Raw genomic sequence first — 23,184 nt, 5'->3', positions numbered from 1 at the left:
TCTGAAATATCTTGATGGTTTTACRGGAATCTTTTGTGTATCTGGTCTGGCGGAGGTCCTGGTGCTGGCTTGTCACTCCTGGGAGGCTCCTGGCGGCAGCATCCTGGAGCCCTGACTCCTCAGGGTGTGTTACAGTGCTAACAAATACTCCATTGTTTTCCAGGATTTTGTTGGTCTGATTGTGTAAGGTTCCCTCTCGGATTAACCACTGAAAACAAAACAGAAACCCCACCAATACCTCATTGTGTGCATTAAACAAAACAAAACAAAAACAAATCCCCATTTCCCTGCTGACTTAAAAGGCTTTTGTGTTTGGTGGGAACTCTGTCTAAACTCAAGGCTTTCCAGAAGTGTTTGTTTATTAATGATCCGGGATTGCAAGGTGTTTGACCTTGAGATTACTGCCAGCACTCAAGTGAACAGTAGCAGCAAAGGCAGAGGCAGTGGGTAGGAAACCCGTGTTCTGGCAGCTGTCCCACTTCCAGTGACAGATGAGACATGGGACCAAGAGAGGCCCTGAGGAACTTCAATTCAACATCCCAGACTCCCMCCCCACCCCTCGTCTTTCCTATAAACAGATGGAAAAATATCCCTTCCCCACAGAAAGGACAGAAATTATTATTTTTTTTTTCTAATTACCTTTGTTTTTACACAGCTATTTCTTACTCAGTATTAGTCATTTGGAGGTGTAGTTTATAGGGGCCATGGATGATACACTTCTACATGTGTCTTGAATTTTCCCCACATACACTTTACCTCCTGCTACCTTCACTGATTTTTGCGTGTTTGCAGAAAGAAAAAAATGTTTATGAAATATCTTGCCTCCTTTTAAGAGGTAAAGCAAGGTGTGCACATAGAGAAAAAAACCCATTTCTTGGAAGCACATGGAGGTGTATTTCCCACCTGGATTCAATGCTRCATCCTTAAATTCTGCATCCTCTCTGGGCTATTGAATACAATTTGAGAAACACTTGAAAAAAAAGGTGTTTATTAAAGACATCCCCGCAGTGTTGACAGACCAGCCTGTCTGATGGCATCCTCCCTGCTTGATTTCCTGCCGGTGTTGTTATCTGTGTGTTTAGTCAAATGCTGCTTCCTCCTGATCCTGCGATCAAACCAAGCTGCCATCSCAGCACCTCTTTGAAACCTGCACACGTAAAACAACCAGGGCAGCTCCCGTGTCTGCTGCGGGCCCTTGGGGCTTTGCTCTCCATAGATCATGTTAACTGCTCTTCAGCTCTGCTCAAATTAAATGTTTTCCTATCAGATGTGGGCTGCGGARGATCCAGCCTGTCAGCCTGCATGTGTGTCAGGGGGAGAGGAGGCAGCTTGTGCTCGGAGCCAGCCATATGCTGCCTTGCCCTCAAATAAAACACTCAGCTCGCAGTCCCTCGGATGGCACAGCCCGGGAAATTGCAAAGAACAACAGYCGGCACTGGGGAAACAGGCTGGTGAGAGGAAGAAGATGGGAGGAAACGCCAAGACATGAAGTTGGGCTGGCCCAGGTTCCTCATCCCGAGCCTTTGGCTGTGGAGCTCCTCGGGGGAACAAAGAGCATCTCTCAGCTGGTGACTGCTGTGCCTGAAATCTGCAGAGGTTTCCTTCTGCTTTGCCTCCAAATCTTCTGCTCTGTGTTCCGTGGATGGGGAGAACAAAAGCCCAGGGTCTCCCCTGTTCCCCCAAACAGCTGTGGGGGGATGTGGGCAGCCACAAGCTGGATGTGCTGTGCCAGTCTCCCACTGTGGAACCACAGCAAGGAGAGAATGGAAGTGACAAGCAGAACTTTCGGGTTGAATTTTTTTTTTTTACTTGCAACGAGTCTTATTGCTGGAATGTCCACAGCAGGTGCTGCTGGGCCGAGTGCCAGAGGAAACTGGTGCTGAGGTTGGTTTTARCTGGGCTTTCAGCCACTGCAGGCACTTGTGCACACACAGAGGGGAGCGATGGGGTCCGTATGGAGCAGCAGCCCCGGTGCCCTGCGCTGTCTGTCTCAGCTGTTCACATCAATCTTGTTTATTACAATTCCAAATCSTCCCTCCTCAGCTCATTAACGTTCCCGGAGCAGACATCTCTCTCACCATTGTATTTTGTAATTAGATTTTGATTTGCTTTCAGAGAGAAGCAGCAGCACAATGGACATTAATTTATCCCAAGCCTCGCTCGATCTCCTCCGTGTCACRGGGTCAGACCTTGGCGTGCACCATCTGGTCTCCCCCCACTATTTGGCTGTGTTTCACTCCCTCRCCGTGTTCCCCTTCTGCTGAGGGGGTTCCCTGATGCACGAAGGAAAAGGAGCRATGAGGGAGGGCTGGAAGAGCAGCCTTTGGCCAGGCTGAGCTTGAATCGTAGGGACAGGCGTGAACTAGATTTAAATCGACAGGGAGAGGGAGCAGCCTGTTGTCTGCAGAGCCTGGGTGGCCCCTGGTGCTTGTAAACCCTTTAAGGCACGATGTAAAAGCTGCAGTTTAACACTGTCAGCGAGCGAGGACAGAGGGGTTCCCGCAGCGCCAGAGCACTGGGAATGGCCATGGATATCTCATCAGCCCGGAGCTGCTCTGTGTGGCAGAGCTGGAGGCAGAGCTGGGCACTGGGCTCTGCTGGTCCCTGCAGCCCTGGCCCGAGGGCACTTTTCCACCCAAGCACTGCTCATGTGTTCCTCAGACAGATTTCATGTTTCAGCCCATGGCTCTTGAATGAGAGACCAGCAAGAGCTGAGCCCATGCTGTAATGGAAACCCCTCTGTGCTCTCACATGGTCACTCACGGGATCTTTCCAACACCTCACCAGAAGAATTCTCCAGACCCTTGGAGTATTGCCTCCAAGAGTRGATTTTTAGMAAAGTGGCTTTAYATTTAATTTGRTAAAAAGCAGCAGCTGTCCACAGCAGGAACAYGYTCATTTTATTGCTGCYTTTRARTGTTTAAACTGGSTTTGTCTGTCTGTCAGTGGTCAGGRTAGAAGCGTGGCTTGMAAGATGAGCATAGACAATRTCTGCCCTCTGCATCCCTGGGCAGAGTCAGCTCCATAGGCTGTGGAAGAGGGAAGTGTGAGAGCTTTTATGGTCCAGTTTCAYACAACAGCAGAGAAATGCAGCCCCCAAGGAGGGTGGGAGAACCACTTYCCCAGCAGCCAGGGCTCAGTGCACTGCAGGCAGTTGTGCTTTATCTCTGCCAGCATTCATTGCTGCAGCTCAGGATTTATGTTAGCGRGTGAATGCGACCAGGACTGATAAATCAATCAGCACAACCAAAAATAGCACCCAGCAGTTGTTGGAAGTGGGGGATCCCTTCCCCATCAGAATGAGCAGAGCAGAAGGGGATTTCATCCACCCCGGCCGGGTGCCAGCCCTGCACAGAAACAGCCATGGCCTACTGGGGAGACCTCTTGTCTGACACTTTATCTGGAAAAATTACTGTGGTTGTCTGCGAACTTCTCCTCAGCCTCTCAGCCAGGCATTCCCAGTCACCAGGATGAGGGGAATAATGGAGCCAGTACCGATGGGGAGAGCAGCCTTGTGCTSCTGCACAGCCGACATCTGGGGATCRCCCCAGCCCTCAGATCGTGAGTGATCCCTGAAAGCCTCTCACAGCTGGTCCTGGATGGAGTCGTGGAGGGAGCCCAGGCCTTGTGGTTTCCAGGACAGCGTGGTGATGCTTTTGTGCAGGGATAAAGTTACCAGAGGAATCCAGTGACTCTGGTTTTTCCACTGGACGGCTGCACTAAACCACCTGCACAGGAGCCAGGGAAGTTTCTGTAAAGCTGCCCGGAGTTTTGTGAAGGGCTGCATTTTCTCAGTCCTTCTCCAGTGGGTGTCCTGGGGTGAGCAGTGACTRTAGCAGGCCTGCAGCCTGAACCAGGAGTGAAGGGCGCTGCGAGAGGATCAGCTGCTTTCAGCCTGAATAGTCCGTAGATTATTTCCACATCTGTGTTAGCTTTGGCTTGATCCCACAGATTTGCAACAGCTGTTGGGAAGCGGAGCAGAGATCCCCTCTTTAAATGGATGATCAAATCYTTAGAGTGTGTGGAGTATGTTATTTCTATGTCATCCTCTTCACTGCAGGAAAAACAGCTTTTCAGAGTTGCTGAGGCAGCACTCTGCCCTGCTGCCTGAGCTATCATCCCATCAGCCTGCGGTCTCACAGCAAGTTGTAATTTGCTTTCTGCATCCCACGCCCAGCCTGACACAGAATCCTTTGGGAGGTGCGTGGTTGTGCAGGTACCCATACCCGGGATGCCTTTTTTCTCCTGAATTTCCCTTTCTGCATGGACCACAAACAGTGGGTGTAAGCCGAGCTTGTCCCCTTTCCGAAACCTTCACATGTGCAAATCGCTGGCATTTCACCCTGAGAAAAGCTAGCCACTGCAATAGYTTGCCACAAGACAGGTTGGGTCATTCCAGTGGCTTTAGGTGGAGATCAAATGTCCTTGATGGGAGCTGTAGTTTAGGTGCTAAATAGTGGCACAGCGTGGGAATCAGCTAAAATGAAAAAACGAACCAGCCCGTTTCCTACCAAGGCTCTGCTCTTTCAGGCCAGACCTGCAGCAAAAGGAGCCATYAGGTTTCCTTCCCAAGAATCTGACAGGCTCTGGAAAGGCTGGGATCTGGCTGATGAGGGCCGTGGTGGTGGGAATTGTGGTAGATCCTGGCACTTCTCCTGCAGCGCGTGCGTTTCTCATTCGCCGTCAGCTTTCCTGGCGCACGGGGGAATCATCAAATCAAGCTGCTCCCACTTTAAACAGCGCATTCCTGTATGGAATTAATATGGTTAGTGCATCRAGACCACTAACTTCCAATTCAAGGCTTTTATAAAAGGCTTAAAAGGGCAGCCCGGTTCCAGTTGCTTTGTATGCAATTGTTGTGTTTGTTCGTTGGTGTTGTGTGATGGGTTTCACTCATAACCCAGGCAGCAAATCTCTTAAAACTAGGAAATGCTGCTCAGCCTGAATGAAGCTCTGGAACTCAGTTTGGTGTTACCTGGGCTGGTGGGTTGTGTCTGGCAGCTCTTGCACAGGTGCAGGGTAAAACCTTTCCCTTTCAATTGCTTTTTCTCCTTCACCCAAGGTGTGAGTGTGACATGATACTCTTTAGGTTCAAGTCTCAGAGCTCAGTGATGGACGTGCTCCCCCAGCAGCAGCAGATGTCACATTGACCTCTTCTGATGCTTTTTGACCCTTTTGACACACACCTGGCTTTGTGCTTGCTTGAGGCATTCTCCTGTGGACTCCCAGTGATGAGTTAGAAGTGGCAACTCCTGATTTCATGGGGACTGAGTGCCTGGATTGCAGATTGCCCRTGCCATGGATGTCTGGAAGCCAAGAGCAGTGCCTGCACTGGGTYCAGTGGGACCTGGTGGTTTACACATCATGAGAAGACCCAGGACCAGCTCTTGGCAAGAGCTGCCACGTCTGCTGGACCCCGTAGACTGCCTGGAGCCAGCCATGCCCYGCTTGCTCCAGTGCTTTGAGCAGGTTTGGTTTGGTGTTACCCCCTTATCTGGGGTGTTCCAGCCCCATCCCTCTGAGCACAGCGAGTCCATGCAGCCTCTTGGCTCTGAAGTGCAGACCCTGCTGCTTCCCCAGCCAAGCAAAACTGCCAGGACCCGCTGTGATGCCCCGGGGARCTGCTTCTGTATACAAAGGACTTGGCAAAATGAAGTGTAATGTAAGCAACTCTTTAAAGAGAACGATCCGATTGCTAGTTGTAATTTCCTTATTGTTTGCAGAACCCTGTTAAATGCCTGTGATCCTTATAAAGAGCTTTTCCCCACCCTTTAAACTTCACAGAAGTGGATTTTACCTTCTGTGGTTTGAACACAGTCATTGTGAGGGGGCTGGTTYGCACTGAGTACAATTTCTTTATTCTTTTTGTGCTCAAGGCCATTTGGTTTGTGAATCCATTAATTCATTAATCCATTAATATGTCTGTTTGAAATGGAAGGCTGATGGGTAGGACACAAAACCTCACCTCTCTACATCCTCAGATCATTCCCATCTCAGGAAATGGGATTGCCTCTCTTGGCAAATCAGGGACAGCRATCTGCAGAGTTCTTCCTCTGGAAACACATGGGTGCAGTTTTTAAGTGAGAAACTGGTGGGAGCAGCAGCACAYTTTGTGATGGTTTCTCTGATTCTTGTGTTGGCTGTCACTGGTGGGCCYCTTCTGTGCTTCTCCTGTGCCTGGGTTTTATTCTCCAAACTGGAGCAAGTTGTAAACACACGAAGCCCGAGGGGCTTTGCAGAGCAGAGCTTGGTGTTAGGGGAAGGTGGAGATTCATTTCTTCCCCCTTTGGCTCTTGGTTAGGGTTTGGCTTTTGTTTGAGAGGTTGATAATTCGCCACTGGGCTGTTTCGGTTGAGATGTTGGAGAAATGTAAGGAAAACAAGGGGATGGCAGCAACTCCTCCATGCATGGCAGGGAGACTGGCTCTGCCAGCCCACACCTGCAGGCTGGGCTGGGCCTGTTCCTCCTCATCCCATCCAGCTTCTGTGCCTGAGTTAAGCTCCAAATTATCCTGTGCCAGAAGCGTGTCCTGAGGAATATCAGCCCAAGGAGTGTGTGACACCCAGAGCACTCTGTCACCAATGTTGTGCAGGGCTAAACTCACTGCAAAACATAGTGCCCAGCAGACAGGACCATCCAGACTGGGGTGCCCAGAGTGTGGCCATCAGCCTGCAAAGCTGGCAGTGCAGGATGGATGAGCTGGGCCCCCAGGCTGATGTCAAAGCCCTTAATCAGCTCCTGGGAACAAACCCGGGAAGCCCCCATCGCAGAAAAATAATTTTTTTTTGTGTGTTGGCCTCGTGCTCAGCCTGGCTGCATCTTGGCAGAGGTTACTGGTTTGTTTAATGAACAAGGAAGTGGGAGGGGAGGAAACAGYCAGGGAATCATTACAAATTGCTTCAGAGCAGTGGCATTAGAAGTATTTGTGCTTGCCATGTCTTCTGAACAAAGAGCTCRAAGCATGGCAAGTATTATCCCCATTTGACTTGCAAACAGATAAATCAGGAGGAGGAGAAGCTTTGCCTGTGCTCACAGCAAGGCCACAGCAGGTGTAAGACACATGGGGGTCTCACCTGAGGTGGTGATGGTGAGGGTCTCTCTGGGCACTGGCCCAGCAGCTGTTCCTCACATTCCTTCACTCTCATCCCTGAAGCACCAGCTCTGTTTCTTTGCACACCTCTGACCTCTGCTCTGAAAGATGCTAATGCTCCAAAATCTTCCTCCTCTTCACGCTGCCAAGTTTACCTTTCTTATCTCCTTATCTCCCCTCCCAATCTCTTTTACAGCTGAAGCTGTGGAACAAGTACAGAGTCTCCAACATTCCTTCCCTAATATTTATCGATGCCTCCACTGGGAAGGTGGTTTGCAGGAACGGCCTCCTGGTCATCCGAGATGACCCCGAAGGTAAGACCTGGAGTCCCCTATGCCACAGAAAAGTGGACACACAGCTGCATTTCCATTTCAGTTCATTCTGAATGGCCTGGGGGGGAGGGAACAAAGAACTATTGTCGTACTTAACTATTCAAAGCACYGTGCTATTTTCGGCATAAAATTTTCTGCATGGTTCCTGCCAGATTTTGTGTTTTGGTTTTGCTTACTGAAAAGAGCAAAGAATTTCCCTCCAGGATTTTTGTCTGGAGTGCTAATGAGGAAAAGGTTGGGCTAACTGAATCATGAAGTTGGGAATTTTCCCTGATGGAGGGACATAGACAGACAGAATGAGGGCCCAACCTTCTGTACCTTGGGAGCAGAATCCCTYCAGGATACTGAGTGGGGCTTTTATCACTGACATCACACTTAGGTTAATGAATTTCCAATTATTTACAAATTAAACTGCAAAATGTTGCTATTCTCCCTTGCTCAGGTTTGCTGTGCTGGGAGTTGATGTTGAATCTATCTCCTTCCAATTTGGRAAAACCCAAATGAGCCAAATGTATGCCCTTACTCCCAGACCCTGCAGACCCATCAATCATCTGTTATAGTCGTCCATCCATTTCTTTTATTACTGGYTCATTATTCCTCCCTGCAGTAAATACTGAGCACAGTGACAGAGTCTTTAATTCAGTGGCAGGAGCTGTGCAGCAGGAACATGTTGTGGCCTGAGCCATCTGTGATGTTTCCTCCTTCCCTGGCTGAACACATGGATTGATTGCTCTGGGAGCTGGCAGCAGATGATTCAGAGCGTGTTTGTGTGCACACACACAGCTTGCTTTGGGGTGCAGAGGGTTAGTGTAAGATATAGATAGAGATATATGTGTATAAACACACCAGCTTTTACATATATATAGCTAAGGTTTATAAATAAAGATAAATATGGATATGTGTAAAAATACATCGTTAGTAACAGCATAAGGGACATAGTCTGACTGCATTCCTGAGCACGTACTACCTTGCCCTCTCTTGCTAAAATAAACACTGTTGATAAGGAAAAGATTCCTCATGAGGCACAAAACCAGAGCAGGCTTTGTCAAGCTAAAGGTGCTGTGGCTTGGGTGCAGCCTGAGAGAAAGAGGTGACCCTGGCTGTGGTGCAGAGCTTGCCTTCCTCACCCCAGGGCAGGGGTGTGGTGGTGCCTGACAGCTGAGGTGTTCTGCACCCCCTTGGATGGGAATAAACCCCAGTGGATTCCTCAGACAGGATCCTCTGTGTCCTTGCAGAAGGTGGGATGGTTTTTCTAGTGGAACTTTCTCAGACTGTATGAGCTGCATATGCATGTTACTGTCTTTTAACTTCTTTCCACCCCTGTCCTGACCCCTCCCCAGGTCTGGAGTTCCCTTGGGGGCCAAAACCCTTCAGTGAAGTTGTTGCTGGGCCCCTACTAAGGAACAATGGGCAGACACTGGACAGCAGTGCCTTGGAGGGCTCTCACATCGGGGTCTATTTCTCCGCACACTGGGTGAGTAGGGGATGCTGTGCAGAGCAGGTGGAGTGGGCTCGTAGAGAGTAAAGACCCCCCAAATCCTAAAGACCCCAGGTTGGTTGGTGCTGAAGAATTTAAGATGCTTTGATCATCAGCACCACAGTGGCCTGTCATCCTCAGYTGGTCCTATAAGAGGGAGAGTTAATATTTTAAAAATGGAAGAGGTTTTGTTGGTAACTTACAGACCATGAGTCCCAGCCACATTCAGGCACTGCAGCAAAGCTGAGGCCACACCAGTTCATGATCACTGGGTCACCTGGTCCTGCTGGGTGTGGGTCTGGTTCTGAGAGGGAGACAATATCCTTGTGCTTGTGTTTTGCAGTGCCCACCGTGCCGAAGCCTCACGAGGGTGCTGGTGGAGTCCTACCGGAAAATCAAGGAGGCAGGCCAGAAGTTTGAGATCCTCTTCGTTAGTGCAGACAGGTGAGGCAGCACTCACACCCTGTGCAGGCAGAGCTGGTGAGCGTTGCTGCTTTGATTTGAGGAGAAAATTTGATTTRGGGCAGAGCAGGTTGGCTCTGGGTRTTTTTTCTCTGCCTGAGAGGGAAGTGCAGAATGGAGTCAGCAAGAGGCCAAGTCARTGTTTCACTTTGTGTCTTGTGGCTCTGAGGTCTGAAGGATGCTCGAGCTGCTGCTGTCACCACGGGCTGACATTCAGATACCCTGGAGAGTTTGAAATATTTTATTGGGGCAAAATACATCATGGACTTCTTCTTGAGGGACTGGGGGCTTTAAATGTGGTCTAACTCTCTCCCAGCAGGACCTCCCGGTGGGTTGTGGTGGAAGGGATAAAGGGTTTTGCAGGCCAGGTTTTTAATGAGGAAGGAGCCTGGCAAATGGAGGGGTGTCATGCCATTCCCTGTTCCCTTGCACAGGTCAGAGGACTCCTTCAAGCAGTACTTCAGTGAGATGCCCTGGGTGGCTGTGCCCTACGCTGAYGAGGCCAGACGGTCACGCCTGAACCGACTCTACGGCATCCAAGGTAGGAAAGGCCACACTGAGGCACAGATCTCCTTTCTCCCCACTTTTGTTGAGTGTTTGTAATGTCTCCTCTTGTTTAACTAAAGCAAGAAAACAGCAAAGCAAAAGCACAGTGCCCCAGGCAGAGCCGCTTCATGTTTCTGCTCTCCACAAACTCACATTCCTACCACCTGCCAGGCAGGCTGTTAGTTGAAACAGGACTTCCATAAACAACCTAATTCTTCCTGGAAACTTGGAAGCTGTTTTTGGCTTGGATGTTTTCTGTCTAATTACTGATYTATTTATTTTTGCTTTTCCTTGAAGGTTTAAATTTCATTTTCTTGCTGCTTTATGTAATGTAAAGGCAGGCTATCATTCTATGCAGGGGCTGAGGAAGATGGCATCTGGTTCATGTTAGTGACATGAATTACAAGARAGAGAGTGTTTGATGTAAACCATGGCTTTGCTTTTACTGTACATGCCAGTGCCAGAATTCCAGCAGCCCTGGCTGCTCGTAGGGGCAGGGAGAGACTCTGTGTGTCTGGGTGGCTTCAAAGAGTCACAGAGATGATAAAAGCTCACAGCAGCCTTCCTGGGGGCTGGCACCTTGTTCCTGCAGGGGACAAAGAGGTGTGCAAGGTGTCTGGCTGCTGAGGAGATCTCACATATGTACAAATAGTTTCTCGCTGTGGTTAAAGGGTCTTGCTGCAGTGTGGCTGTCTCTCGTCTGTTCCTGTGTGATGTTGCAGAATCGTAGAATTTGCTGAGTTGGAAGYGACCCATCAGGATCATAGRTCCRGCTCCTGGCCCTGTGTAGAACACCCAACAATCCCATCATGTGCMTGACAGCTTTGTCCCAACACTTYTTGAACTCAGACAGGCTTGGTGCTGTGAATGCTTCCCTGGAGTGTCTCTTCCAGTGCTCAGCCACCCTCTGGGTGAAAAACTGTTTCCTCATATTCAACCTAAACTTCTCCCGACTCAGCTTTGTGTGAGTGGTCTGCAGGGATGGAGGAGTGTCACCAGAAGAGTGACAGGAGAAATAATCCCTCCTTGGGGTCCTCTTGGAACAGCCCTTCTGGCRTGAGCTCAGGTGCTGCCACTCAGCCCTGTTCCCTGACCTTAACCCAAGAATAACCATTTGCCTGCTTTAAATAGCCATCAGTTTGCTGCTTAATGACCTTCCCACGAGGCAAGAGCTTTCCAAATTCATCCGTCTTTTCCCCGGGCCGCTCATAACCCTCTCCAGTGCTGGTTTCGGCTGAGCACTGCAGGACTGCTGCCAGTTTCACTGGGACTTTCTGTAAATAAGGTGTCCTGACATGGATACTTGAGCACCAGGCATGCTGTAGCCAGGGAAACAGTGACAACAGCTTTCCTTCCAACTCCAGCCGCTGGCTTCTTAAAGGTATCTCTCTTTGTTSTGTGCCGACCTGAAAATGTAAATATTGGCTGTCCCCCTGCATCCCGATCCCTTCCTGTGCCCAGGCAGCTCCCTGGTTATCCCCAAATTTCAGCTCCGTGCAGACTTTGGTGCTGCCTGCCTGTTGCAGCTCCCTGGTTATCCCCAAATTTCAGCTCCGTGCAGACTTTGGTGCTGCCTGCCTGTTTGCAGTCAGGCTTTCCCCACCAACAAAAAAACAACAAAAGCTTCCTGTAAACAGATCTGCGTGTCGTGGGCTTTGCTCATCACCACGCATGGTTATTCATCCAAAATGAAAAATCACATCCCTGTAACCTCATCTGCTTTCCCCCACATTCATGGTTCTGATGCTGCCTCTCTGAAAGTTCTTTGGAGCTGCACCTATGATCAGTGAGAGTGTCCAGGTTGTCATCCTGGTGCTTGGGTTGGGAGCACAACATGAGGAGGTTTCCCACTGTTTTTGGAAGGCTGGGTACTGAGACAACAGAATAGCTTGTCTTCCCTCTCTGCCTAAAGTTCCTGAGTGATGGAAAGCAGCAAGAGTCCAATCTCTTGTTTTAGTCCTCTGTTGGCCCCTACAGCGTTCAGACACTCAGTATAAAATGTAAGTTGAGTTATTGGCCTTTCTTTGAGTTTACTTGAATGCCTCTATTCATAACTCATGTGCAGTCAGGGGCTGTACCACACCACCTCCAGTAAATTGCTTCTGGGTGCAGTGCTGAGAAGGAGTCATGTCTTGSGTTGTGGCTGCTCAAAATAATTCCCTTTTGTGCAGGCAGCTCCCAGTTGTGCCTTGGGTGAAATCCCCAGGCTTTAGCTCTCTTTCCAGTGGGATGGGGAGCAGTGATAAACTTCATGCTTTGATAAGAATCACTCCTTCTTGTTGTGGATCTCATGAGACCTTTTGGATTCCTGAGTATTCCCCCCTGCCCTCCAAAATCTGTTATTTCTCCATTTTCCCATGCTTTAGCCCAGACACCCACAGGTCACTCTTACAGCCTGGAAGTCACTGTTACAGCAGATTTTTGGAGCTTTCTTCTGAAAARGTGGAAAAACAGCAATAAAATGCACCAGCTGTCCTGTGCTTGGTGTGGGGTTTGCTTCTYRTATATTGTGATTACTCACCCAGCACACTTCATGCAGATGAGATTTCCATGTCGGGTGTGGGGTTTAATATATAAATATGTAAATGCCTTGCCAGGTTCGGTAACAAACCATTTGGCCCCTGTGTTTTTATAAAATGCTGGCCTCGTGGGAGCCAAATCCATTTTCTAGTGCATAAAATCCAACCAAGCCTGTCTATGCTAATTCTCATCCAAGCTTATACAATATTCATTRCAGTGTCTGATCGCTGATTCTTCTTGATAAGTAAATTCTGGTGTTATGACTTAAGGCAATTACCAAATCCCCCAAAAGRCACTGAAATAACAAATTGTGGCTCAGATGAGCAGGGAGAGGGATTGGGAGGGGGAATTATTTGGGTTAGCAGGTGTGAATAACATTAAGGATGGTTTCCGTGGTCCTGCAGGTCTGTGTCCCCTGAAAAAAAGGGTGTGACTTAGGGAAATAGTCACAAAGGTCACCTGAGAAGACAGGGATGTGAATTATCTTTAAAATACTCTGTTTTCTGGTTCAGTTTTGTATTTGCAGTTGGAGGTTTAATGGCTGGATGGTTTKGGGGGGGAGGAGGCATCTGCATATGCAAATGAGGTGAAGTCTRAAGGAATGCTTTGAATAGTGGATGAAATAGTGGATGAAATCCTTGATAGCCGCAGAATCTGGGTCTAAATTGGCCCTTCATTTTCCCAGATCAGCATTTGAAACCTCAGCCTGGGAGTGCTGCCTTGCTCGGGCTGACTGATGACCTGAGAGTCTCCAGCCCGTCCCTCATGTATAATGGATGGAAAAGCAGGCGTTTGGGGTGGGGCTGGGATTGCTAAATGGATCAAGACCCGAATCCTGCGAGCTGCTGAGCACCGTGTGCTTCTCCTGGTGTCAGTAGCACTTTGTGCCTGTAAGGGCAGGGCCAGCGTGAGATTTCCCAATTCCTTCCAGTCTGTTTAACCCATCCCTGCCCTGGGGCTATGCGGAATTACCAGCAGGTAATGAATAAACCTTTTTGTGATACAAAATGGTTTTCTTGGCGTACCCTTAGGATCTGCAGGAGCAGCCATTGGGCGGGTTCCTGCACTGCTGCTTAGCACCAGCCCCAGCGCGCAGGCAGGAATGCGCCGGGCTGGAATGACGGGAATGCRGCCGCTCGCCTGGACCTGCAGGCAGGCTGGGACACACAGATGGCCGTGTATTTCCTAGAGAAATGCCTCCAATTCAGAGGGCTTGTGAGTAACCCACTGTTGGACAAACATGCACAGTGCCAGCAGCCTGGCAGGGGAAAGTACACACTGTGAGCCCGCTGCTGAGGGAAGGGCTCTGCAGGGTATTTCCGAGGAATGAGATTCAAAATGAACCGTGGGATGAAGGGCAGGAGTGTTTGAGTAGCCTGATTTTGCCCAGTGTGGTTTGGGGGATGATGGAGATGCTGGATAGAGAGCAGGTTGAAGGCCGGGTGATGAGCAATGACAGCAGCACTAACACCGGTCACTTCATTTCTGGTCACTTCGTTTGTCCCTTGGGGTCTGATCCCAAACTGCCCTCTCATCCTTCCTTTTGGGATGTTTCTTTGTCTCTCTGATGAGAGATGAATGGATGTGTATTCCAGATGAAGTCACCAACATGAGCTGCTCCTGTTGACCCAGTGGTGACAGTTTTGTGGCCGGAAAGCCGGTGYCTTATCAGATGGGATGGTCACCAGCTCGTGTCCACCCTGCCCCACTRCCAGGGACATTAAAGTGGGTGACTTGTGCTGTGTCTCTGTGTTCACCTTCTGTACAAAGCTTTTCCTTTATGACAAAGCTTTTCAGCCCCATAGMTCAGGGCTAAATGCTGCTTTTTCCCAAGGGCCAGACCATCACTGGATGTCTCCYGAGCCACATCCTGCCAGGATTCTGTAGACCTGGACATTCCTGCACAGCTTTGTTTGTCTCCAGAGGGATGTGCTGTGGAAATGGCTGGGCCATTAGTGCTGAGTGCTGGAGGGGCTGAAATACGAGGTGTTCCTTCTGGGAAGGAGCACGCCCTGCTTCCTGGACACCATATTCTGTGATCCACATGTGTTCCTGCATACTGGGCTCTTCCAGAGGCTGCCATATCTCAGCACTGGGATGGAGGTGCACAGGGGACATTGTGCAAGAGGGGTGGCACGGTGGGTATCCATGGGCACCAGACAGCAGCAAAGACAGCAGTGTTAGAGCTGTCTCTGACCTTCCTGCTCCAGCTCCGGAATTGCAGCGCTCTGCAGGAAGGAAACAGGATCCAGGGCGCCTGATCCTCACTCCATGAGCTGCAGAGAGGCTCGCTGGGCTCCTGCCAGGGCCTGAGGCCATAGGAAAAGGCCTTTCTCCCCACACCCTGTCGCTGGCCAGTTCATTCTTTGGCTGATCCCATCCCTGTTTTTTTCCATCGCAGGCATCCCGACTCTCATCGTCCTGGACTCCAAGGGAGACCTGATCACGCGGCAGGGCCGGGTGGAGGTGCTGAACGACATCGAGTGCCGCGAGTTCCCCTGGCACCCCAAGCCCGTGCTGGAGCTGACCGACTCCAACGCTGCACAGCTGAATGAGGGCCCCTGCCTCGTTCTCTTTGTAGGTATGGATGGAGCATCCCTGCTGTGCCAGCAGAGCCTGTGCTCGGGAAAGGGGTCCAGGGCYCTTGGAGGGGTGCAGCTGTCCCTTGTGTGCTGTGTGGAGTTTGCTGAAGAAGCCCCCCTTTCCCTGAGCCGGCCCAGGGCAGGGCTTGTGTCCCACTTCCCCACGTGCCCTTTGTGAGCAGCACTCCCTCCTCTGCAGCACTGATAACACAGCCCTCGCTCCTTTCCTTCTTCCCTTTCAGATTTCCTTTTGACCCTGGTTATTTATTCAGCAGAGCCCAGCGGGGGATGTGAGCACAGAGCCAAAAATCCTCTCCTCACGCGGGAAGGACCGGCTGGCCACGCCAAGCCTGATGGATTGGGGCTGGCGCTGCAGGCCTCTGGAAAGAGTTATTTTTATCTTGCTCTGAGTGAAGTTTTTCTATCACCTTGCTGCAAACAGCTCATCGGGAGAGCAGCTGGGGCTCTTGCTCGGTGCTTTTGGGGGTGGATGGTCTTGGTGAAATCCAYCAGTGATGTGCTGGTGCTGCAGCAAGGCAGGCACAGGGACCCCCCAGCACCAGACCAGTGCCTGCCCAGCACAGGCAGCAACACCCCCAGGAGAAGGCAGGCTTAGCAAGTGCTGGTGGTGAATAAATCCTGGCCCATCCACCTCCTTCCCYGGAGAGGTTAGGGCTGGGTTAGCCAGAGTGTGCAGGGCTGCCTGGAGYGCTGCCAGCAGCCGATGTTTGTAGGAAAATCAATCCCTGCAGACACCCCGCAACTCGGCGTATTCATCACTGCCATGCACGCAGGACAGACCCTGAAATCCAGCGAGCAGCATCTCTGGAATCTCCTGCTTTGTTTGGGGAAGAACAGTGGATGTGTGGAACAAGCCAGAGAGTTTTTTGGGTGTGGGCATGGCCTGTCCCAGCGGGAGGCTGGACCTGTCATGTCAGGTGATTACATCAGGGACCACAAGGGGAGACAAGAGGCTTCTGTTGTGCCTTCTTCCTTTAAAGCCTAAAAGTTGTCCCCGAATTGGAATCTTTTAATCTCAGTGCTTCCCAAGGATGCAGACTCTCCTCTTGGCAGCTCACTATTTGAACTTCAGTGGTGGCTGACATTTGATTGATGCTGCCATCTCTTTCTACTCTACCTCTGTCAAATCAAAGCCGCCTTCACAGCGCTGAGTCTGGAGCAGCAGAGCCACGGCTCAGCCATCCCAAGGCAGAGAGATGGTGGGTGGCGGGCAGGGGTGGCAGCAGCCTCAGATCAGCACCTTCATTTGGTCTTCAGAACACGCTCGAGCCACAAAGCRGCTTTTTTGTCCCTGTGCATCACCAGCAGTGAGCAGCAGAGTATTTGGGGAGCMGGAGTCTCTCTTTAGTTCCGTGTTTCCCTGTGGTGCATTTCAGCTGCTCCCTAATTGCTCCGGAGCCGTGCAGCTTTGAAGTCAGTGCCTCGCATCCGGGCTCCTGCTTCCTGCGTGGTGGTGCTGCGGGACAGAGCTGCCAACCACCGGCCCGTTAGCATCTGTTTGATCCTAACCTCCTTTCTTTGCCTTGCCTCTTCCTTTTTGTCTCCCCMACCCCCTGCCCTGCAGATTCAGAGGATGACGGGGAGTCGGAGGCRGCGAAACAACTGATTCAGCCCATAGCTGAAAAAATCATAGCCAAGTACAAAGCCAAAGATGAGGAGGCACCGTTGCTYTTCTTCGTGGCGGGTGAGGTAAGTGAGAGGAGAGCACAGGGCTGTGTCCTGCTGGGCATAGGGACTGAGCAGGGTTGGGTACCACTGTTGTTCAATGGGTAAACTGAGGCACGGAGCTACTGCAGCTGTCAGGCACTGCGGAGCAAAACCAGGCTTAAGGCCTGGCTCAGTCTGTGCTCTCCTTGCTGGGTWTTACTTCTAGCAAAAGGGTCCCAGATGTGTTTGCTCAGAGGTGGAAAAGCCTGAAGGTGGGAGAGGGGCAGGYGGAGTGGGGCTGTGAGAGGTTGAAGGGAGTGGAGCTGCCAGCCTGGGGCTGCTGACCTCTCAACCCTGGGGCAGGACAGTGGCTGGGCAGGGGAAGATGAGCAGGGCTTGGGTTTTAGCCCAGCCCAGCCACTGAAAGTTTGGCTGTTTCCCTGAGCTGGCCTTGGCTGGGTTGGTACTTGGGGCATGTGCAAGCTCCAGTGCTCGGAGTCAAAGATCTGCTGGGGAGAACGGGAAATGGGAAAAGAGGACTTCTGGCTGCCCTTTCCTGCTCCCAGGCAATTTGCCCTGCTGCAGTCTGGTGCACAGAGGTTTTGTGTACAGGTCAGAAAAGCTCCCGGCACCCCCAGGCCTGCAGCTCCCCTCCCACATCGCCGCTCAGGGCCCGGGCAGGTGGCAGCCGCTGCGCCTGCTCCGTCCTGCACTCCACGTCACAGCCGCAGCGCTCCATGCGCCGAGCCCTCCAGAGCCGCCCTGCGACAAAAGGGTCCCCACTGCCACACCCAGGCCCCCCCAGCCAGACAGGCCCCCACTGCCACCTCCCACAGCCCCATTGGCCCCCTCCGTACAGCCGCTGCCGCTCCCACCACCGTAACGGGTCTCTGAGCATCCCAGCCCAGCCCYGCACCCTTGAATAAGTCCCTTGTTGGAAAGGGCTATTTTGGGAGGGTCCGGGACCTTCCCCCCTCCCCCAGAGCCTGCGAAGCGTTTTCCTCTGGCTCGCCGGCTGTAGCTGAAACATTGCTGCTATTCATGCRGCTCCCGACGGCCCTGCGGCGGCCGGGCCGAAGAATGGGGAGCGTCCGGCACGTCCCATTCATCCGTCACCTCAATAGCCGGGAGCGCTGGCCCCGGGGCTCCGCTGGCCCCCACGCACAAAGCAGCCCGGCCATGGCCGGAGCAGGCGCCTCCCATTGCTCTCCCAGCGCCGTCTGGACCGATTTTGCATTGATTAAAACTATTCCTTGGTGCCTTTGCAGCGATCAGATAAAGGACGAGGCGTCCCGACACCTGGGCTGGGAGGCGGGAAGGGTGGGGGGCGGCCGAGGCGACGAGCCCAGCCTTGCTCGCCCTTCCAGCCACGTGGTCCAGCTGCGCCAGAAACCCCTGCAAAGGAAGGGGAGGCGCGAGCGGAGCTCCCCAGCGCTGCCGCCACGCGCTGCAGAGCCCCGGCCGCCAACCAGGTGCACGGATTCCATTCCTGCCCCTCGCAAGGGGCGTCCAGGAACGCCCCGTTCCGGGTGCGGCATCGTGGGCTTGGTGGTGAATCGCACCAGTGCTGGCTCTTTGTATCCCACAGMCTTGGGAGGGATAAATGGTTGCCTTTGCGCAGAGCTGTGTCGTGCTTGGCCGAGGGGAGGGCTCAAAGCACAAGTCTTCATCCCATTCCTGTTCTTTGCTTTGTTCCGGGTGTGCAGTTGGGTCCCTTTGCTATCCACCCTTGGTGAGCAGCGAGGCCGTGGTTGTGCTGGCAGAGAGCTGGCAGTCCCCACAATCAGCACTTGTCCCCAATTCCTTGAGCTGTAGATGTCCCCAGAGGCTCTGGGGTGGCTGGGGCAGCGGGTCAGTATGGAAGCAGCATCTCTGGGTGGGAGGAGTGTGAGTCCCATTCCAGCCTGGGATAAACCAAATCAGTGTGGTTTTGACAGAAACCAGAGCAGAGCAGGCATCAAGTTGAGTGTTCCCACTGTACTCGTGGTCCTGCAGTGCTGGTTTGAGACCCAACCCTTTGGGATACACTGTGAGCTGGGCCATGGAAGCAGCARTCTGCTCCTGGTGTCCTGGCTCTGCTGACAACTCCTCTGTCCTCCTTTTGGCCTCCAGGACGACATGACCGACTCGCTGCGCGATTACACCAACCTGCCCGAGGCTGCACCCCTGCTCACCATCCTGGACATGTCAGCCCGGGCCAAGTACGTGATGGATGTGGAGGAGATCACGCCCGAAATCGTGGAAGCCTTTGTCAGCGACTTTCTAGCAGACAAGCTAAAACCCGAGCCCATCTAAGGGGCCTGGGCGCCAACAGACGTTATTTAAAACTAGRTCTCTCTTCCGCCGCTTGTGGATTCTCCAGCGTGTCCTCACGCCCRACCCAGTATCCAACCTTCTTGTGGTGCCTTGTTTTACGCAGTGAATCCTTCTCCTAAGCAAACTCCTTGAGATGCACTTTCAGCAGGGAGTTGTTGGCGTTTGGAGACTTCGCTTGTGCTTCATGGTGATATATTCTTTAATAACCAGGCCAGAACTGTTACCGTATCATTATTTTATACACGGCACTAGCTAGCAGGCAAATCTTTTTGCATGGTGTTCTTCCCAACGTATGCATCAGGCAGTGGGTGGGCTTCTTGGGCTCTTTTCCTTCTCCTCCCTCCCCTTCTTCCCTTTGTTACCACCCCTGCTGACTAAATGACTTCCAGGAAGCAATAAGGAAACTGTCTCCATCGCCCCTGGCCAGTCCTTCTCTCCCACATAAGTGCCCTGACAAGGCCAAGACAAAGTCTTAACTGCTGACAACCTCTGAAAGACCACGGCACAGCCAAGCTCTTCCTCGTGGGGGTGAGACCTTTCCTCGTGGGTTTTCCACCCCCCACTCGAAGCACCGACAGCCTTAGGCAGCGCTGGCTGTGCGTGTCAGGGTCCATCCCCCTGCCGTGGGTGGGTATTCACTCTGTCCCTCCCACGCTGAGCCAGGAGGAGGATCACCACCGGGCTGCCCTCACCTCTCGTCTCTTCCTTGTGCTCTCCCTCTCGTCCCTCTCTTTGGTATGAATCGTCCTCTCCCCTCTGTGTTAGTTGATTGAGCTGTTTTTCGTAGGTGTGTCCCAAACTCAACGTTAATGGTGCTGTTCTTAAAAAAAAAATAACCAAAAAAAAAAGAGAAAACACTAAGGAAAAAAAACCCTCCCTTCCTAAGCGAAGCAGCACAGCAGAGCCCTTGAAAAGTGACATTGTAAAAACTGTACATGGTGTTTGGAACTTTGTAATAAAACTGTTACAAAGACCTCGTCCCCGGAGGTGCCGATTGCGGTGTCCTGCTGTCATGGAGAGGGAGCCTGCGTGTGGGAAGAGGAGTCCCCAGCCTGACCCCATGGGTAGGTGGCTCCTGGGATTGTGTGTCCCCCCCGTGGGCTCACACAGCCCCTGCTTGTGCCTGGTTCGCTGGGGTGGGTCAGAGCTCCCCGGGAGGGAGGGAGCCCTTTGGCAGCCACTGGGGCGTTCCCGGCCTGAATAGCGGGTGTTGTGCAAGCCACTGCTTTTTCCTTTCAGCTCATTAGTCAGCCATGGTAGGATTACGGCCTCCCCTTTTATCCTGCTGCAGCTTCCCACCCTGCCAGGAGCTRGGAACAGCGGCCAGCTCGGCCTGTATAAATCCAGCCTGTGTTTTGCACGTTTCAGAGGTTYCCCTGTTGAGCAGAGATGAACCGACTGGTGAGGAGTTACAGGAGTTCCAGTTCAGCACCTCCTGGCAGCGGTGAGGTCAGGAGTGCCCGAGCTTGGACACCCCACAGCACAGCCAGCTCTGGCCAGCTCGGACACCCCACAGCACACCCAGCCCTGGCCAGCTCAGACACCCCACAGCACAGCCAGCCCTGGCCAGCCTGGCCCGTGGCAGGGTTAGAGTGATTGTTGGAGCACGGGGTTTGGGTGAGCACAGGCAGGACCTGTCCTGGTGGCAGCAATCTGGCCTTTCTGACCCCAAAACCACTGCCAGCAGCAGCCTGGCTGGGCCAGCACAGATGAGGGAACTGAGGGCTCCGCGGATGTTTGGGTGAGAAGGGCTGGAGCAGGAGGGAAGCCGCTGAGGAGAGGCCAGGGCTGCTACCCGGCCTTTCCCTTGTTTCACTGCGATCACCCTTCCCTTCTCTCTAGCATCACCATGTGGCCACCACATCCACTGCGAGCCACACACKCATCCCAGCACGGCTCCAGCCTTAAATACTCATTTACTACAAACCAAACAGCCYGAGCTGCTCGTTTATTAACTCTCAAGGGAACCGAAGGGAAGAGGTGCTCCTTCAGCACCCAAACTGCAACAGTTCAGCCCGGTACAGGGAGCTTCTCCCTGCCATCCTCCTGCTTGTGCCTCCACAGCAGCTGCCTCTTGCCCTCGAAGAGCACGATGCCAGCAGCAATAGCAGAGTTCAAGCTGTCCACGCCTGGCACCACGGGAATGACCAGTCTCTTTCCCCCTGTGCTGGCTGCCAGCTGAAGTGCAGCTGGACTCAGGCCATGGGTCTCCCCTCCGATCACCACGGCCACTGGAATCTGTGCCCAGTCTTCATAGTAATGCTGTGCAGCCAGCTCTGGGATTCCTGCTGCTCCCTCCTCATCCTCATGCTCAGGAGCAGCCTCGGGGCTGGGTTTCACAGGAGTTTTTGGGCTGTCAGGAGCAGAGCCAGCCCTGCCAGCCCCTCTGGGCACGGGCGTGGTGCCGGCCAGAGCTCCTGGGTCATTGTCGGCCACGCAGACCTGGATGCCATCGGGAAGGTTGGTGGGAATGGATTCCCAGTCCAGGTTGGCGATGATGGGCACACGGAAGTGAGCCCCCATTCCTGCACGGAGCACCTTTGGCTCCCAGGGATCCACACAGCCTGGGAAGGAACGGGAAGAAACAGTGACAGTGCAGGGACTTCCACAAAGATGGGATTCAGCAGCCACAGGAACCACACCAAACCCTCCCTCACAAGCATCTTCAAGCACCTCATTCTCTGCCTTACCCCCAGGTTACTCAAACTTTCCTCTTACCTTTGGTGAGCAGCACTTTCTCACAGCCTGCTCCTGCTGCAGATCTGAGAATGGTTCCCAGGTTTCCTGGATCTCGGATGTTGTCGCAGATGAGGAGCAGTGGCAGGGAGTTGGTGAGCTGAGCAGCAGGGTAGGACATCTTGGCAGGGTCTGGCTTGGAAAAGATGCCTGAGGAAATGAAGTGTGACAGGTTTGTGACTGACTCACCCCAAGGACAGGCCTGCTCTGWGAGAGTTGGCCCAAATCCCAATAAAAATGTGCTGGAGGAAGTGTTAAGAAAAGCACCACCTAAAGGAAGTTCGAGCAGARTTTGTCACTTGGCAAGGAAAACTTATTTCCCAGCAGGGCTGGAGCATCATTGCTATGTCTAAGGAAAGATCATTAAGTCATTATCCTAAATATGGAAAGTTTCYCTTTCAGCAGCATTGCTTGTTGGAATTTTCATTCCAAGTTGTTACAGAGGCAACTTACCTAGAAGCCCCTGAGGAGTTACGAGGTCAGACCAGGTTTTAATGTCTTCAAATTTCACTTTAACCAAGCTGGCTCCTTTAATCTCTGCCTCAGGCAGCAGCTTCAGGTGCCCCACGGTGCTGAAGAAGAGCGTTTGTGGCACAGCTCCTGCCTCCAGTGCATCCTTGATCAGCCTGTGCCCCTCCAGCAGAACCTTCCCGTGATTATCCCGGAACTTCTTTGACTTGGCGATAGTCACMACTTTTCTGTGGAGAAATTATTCAGAGAACGTGGCTGTGACACTGACAACACCTTCAGTGTGACCTTTGGCAGCTCCCAAGAGCTTCASTGGGAGSWCACAAAGATGATCAGAGGGATGGAGCACCTCTCCTGCGGGGAAAGGCTGGGCAAGTTGAGACTGTTCAGCCTGGAGAAGGCTCTGGGGTCACCTTAGAGCACCTTTCGGTACCTGAAGGCGCTCTGAGAGAGCTGGGGAAGGACTTCCAGAAGGGCCTGGAGTGGCAGGTCAAGGGGGAATGGCTTTAAACTGCCAGAGGACAGGGTTAGATTGGATATTGGGAAGAAATTAATCCCTTTGAGGGTGGTGAGGCCCTAGCACAGGGTGCCCAGAGAGGCTGTGGCTGCCCCTGGATCCCTGGAAGTGTCCAAGGCCAGGTTGGATGATGCTTGGAGCACCCTGGGACAGTGGAAGGTGTTCCTGCCCATGGCAGAGGTGGCACTGGATGATCTTTAAGATCCCTTCCAACTCCCCGTTTCTGTGAAGCACCCCCGGTACCTTCAGCCCGGCAATGGGTGTCAGTCTCCCCCATCACCCCCAGGAGCGGAATKTCCCTCCCATTCCGCTGTGCCCCGGCTATCCCAGCGCTGCTTCCACGGCGGGACACGGCCGGGCCCCGCTCCCCGCGCTCACCCCAGCCTGCGGTCCCCGGGCGCCGCTTTCTCGTACCACAGCCCCGGCGCGGCCGCACTGCGCTCCACAGCGGGCGGAGGCGACTGCGGTTG

General features: G+C 52.5%; 2 protein-coding genes across 2 annotated transcripts in view; one reads left to right on the top strand and one right to left on the bottom strand.

Moving 5' to 3' along the window:
• Positions 1–19,994, top strand: part of NXN (nucleoredoxin) — a 42,985-nt gene extending 22,991 nt beyond the window's left edge. Inside the window, exons 2-8 of the mRNA XM_057371923.1 lie at positions 7,287–7,404; positions 8,763–8,896; positions 9,243–9,343; positions 9,796–9,902; positions 14,829–15,008; positions 16,595–16,719; positions 18,790–19,994. Coding sequence (XP_057227906.1) covers positions 7,287–7,404; positions 8,763–8,896; positions 9,243–9,343; positions 9,796–9,902; positions 14,829–15,008; positions 16,595–16,719; positions 18,790–18,972 — 948 coding nt within the window. The 3' untranslated portion in view covers positions 18,973–19,994. The remainder of the gene's footprint in view (positions 1–7,286; positions 7,405–8,762; positions 8,897–9,242; positions 9,344–9,795; positions 9,903–14,828; positions 15,009–16,594; positions 16,720–18,789) is intronic.
• Positions 19,995–20,904: 910 nt separating this feature from the next.
• MRM3 (mitochondrial rRNA methyltransferase 3) lies at positions 20,905–23,184 on the bottom strand (the record flags this gene model as incomplete). The annotated part of the gene is made up of 4 exons (XM_057372049.1): positions 20,905–21,557; positions 21,712–21,879; positions 22,183–22,427; positions 23,093–23,184. Coding segments are annotated over 4 exons (1,059 nt in total), but the record flags the coding sequence as incomplete, so codon positions are not given.

Source organism: Malurus melanocephalus, unplaced genomic scaffold (assembly GCF_030028575.1).
Source record: "Malurus melanocephalus ecotype Western Australia unplaced genomic scaffold, MMel_1.1 scaffold_162, whole genome shotgun sequence".
NCBI lineage: Eukaryota > Metazoa > Chordata > Aves > Passeriformes > Maluridae > Malurus > Malurus melanocephalus.
Note: the sequence above shows the minus strand (reverse complement) of the source record. Positions and strands in the feature narration are given on the sequence as shown.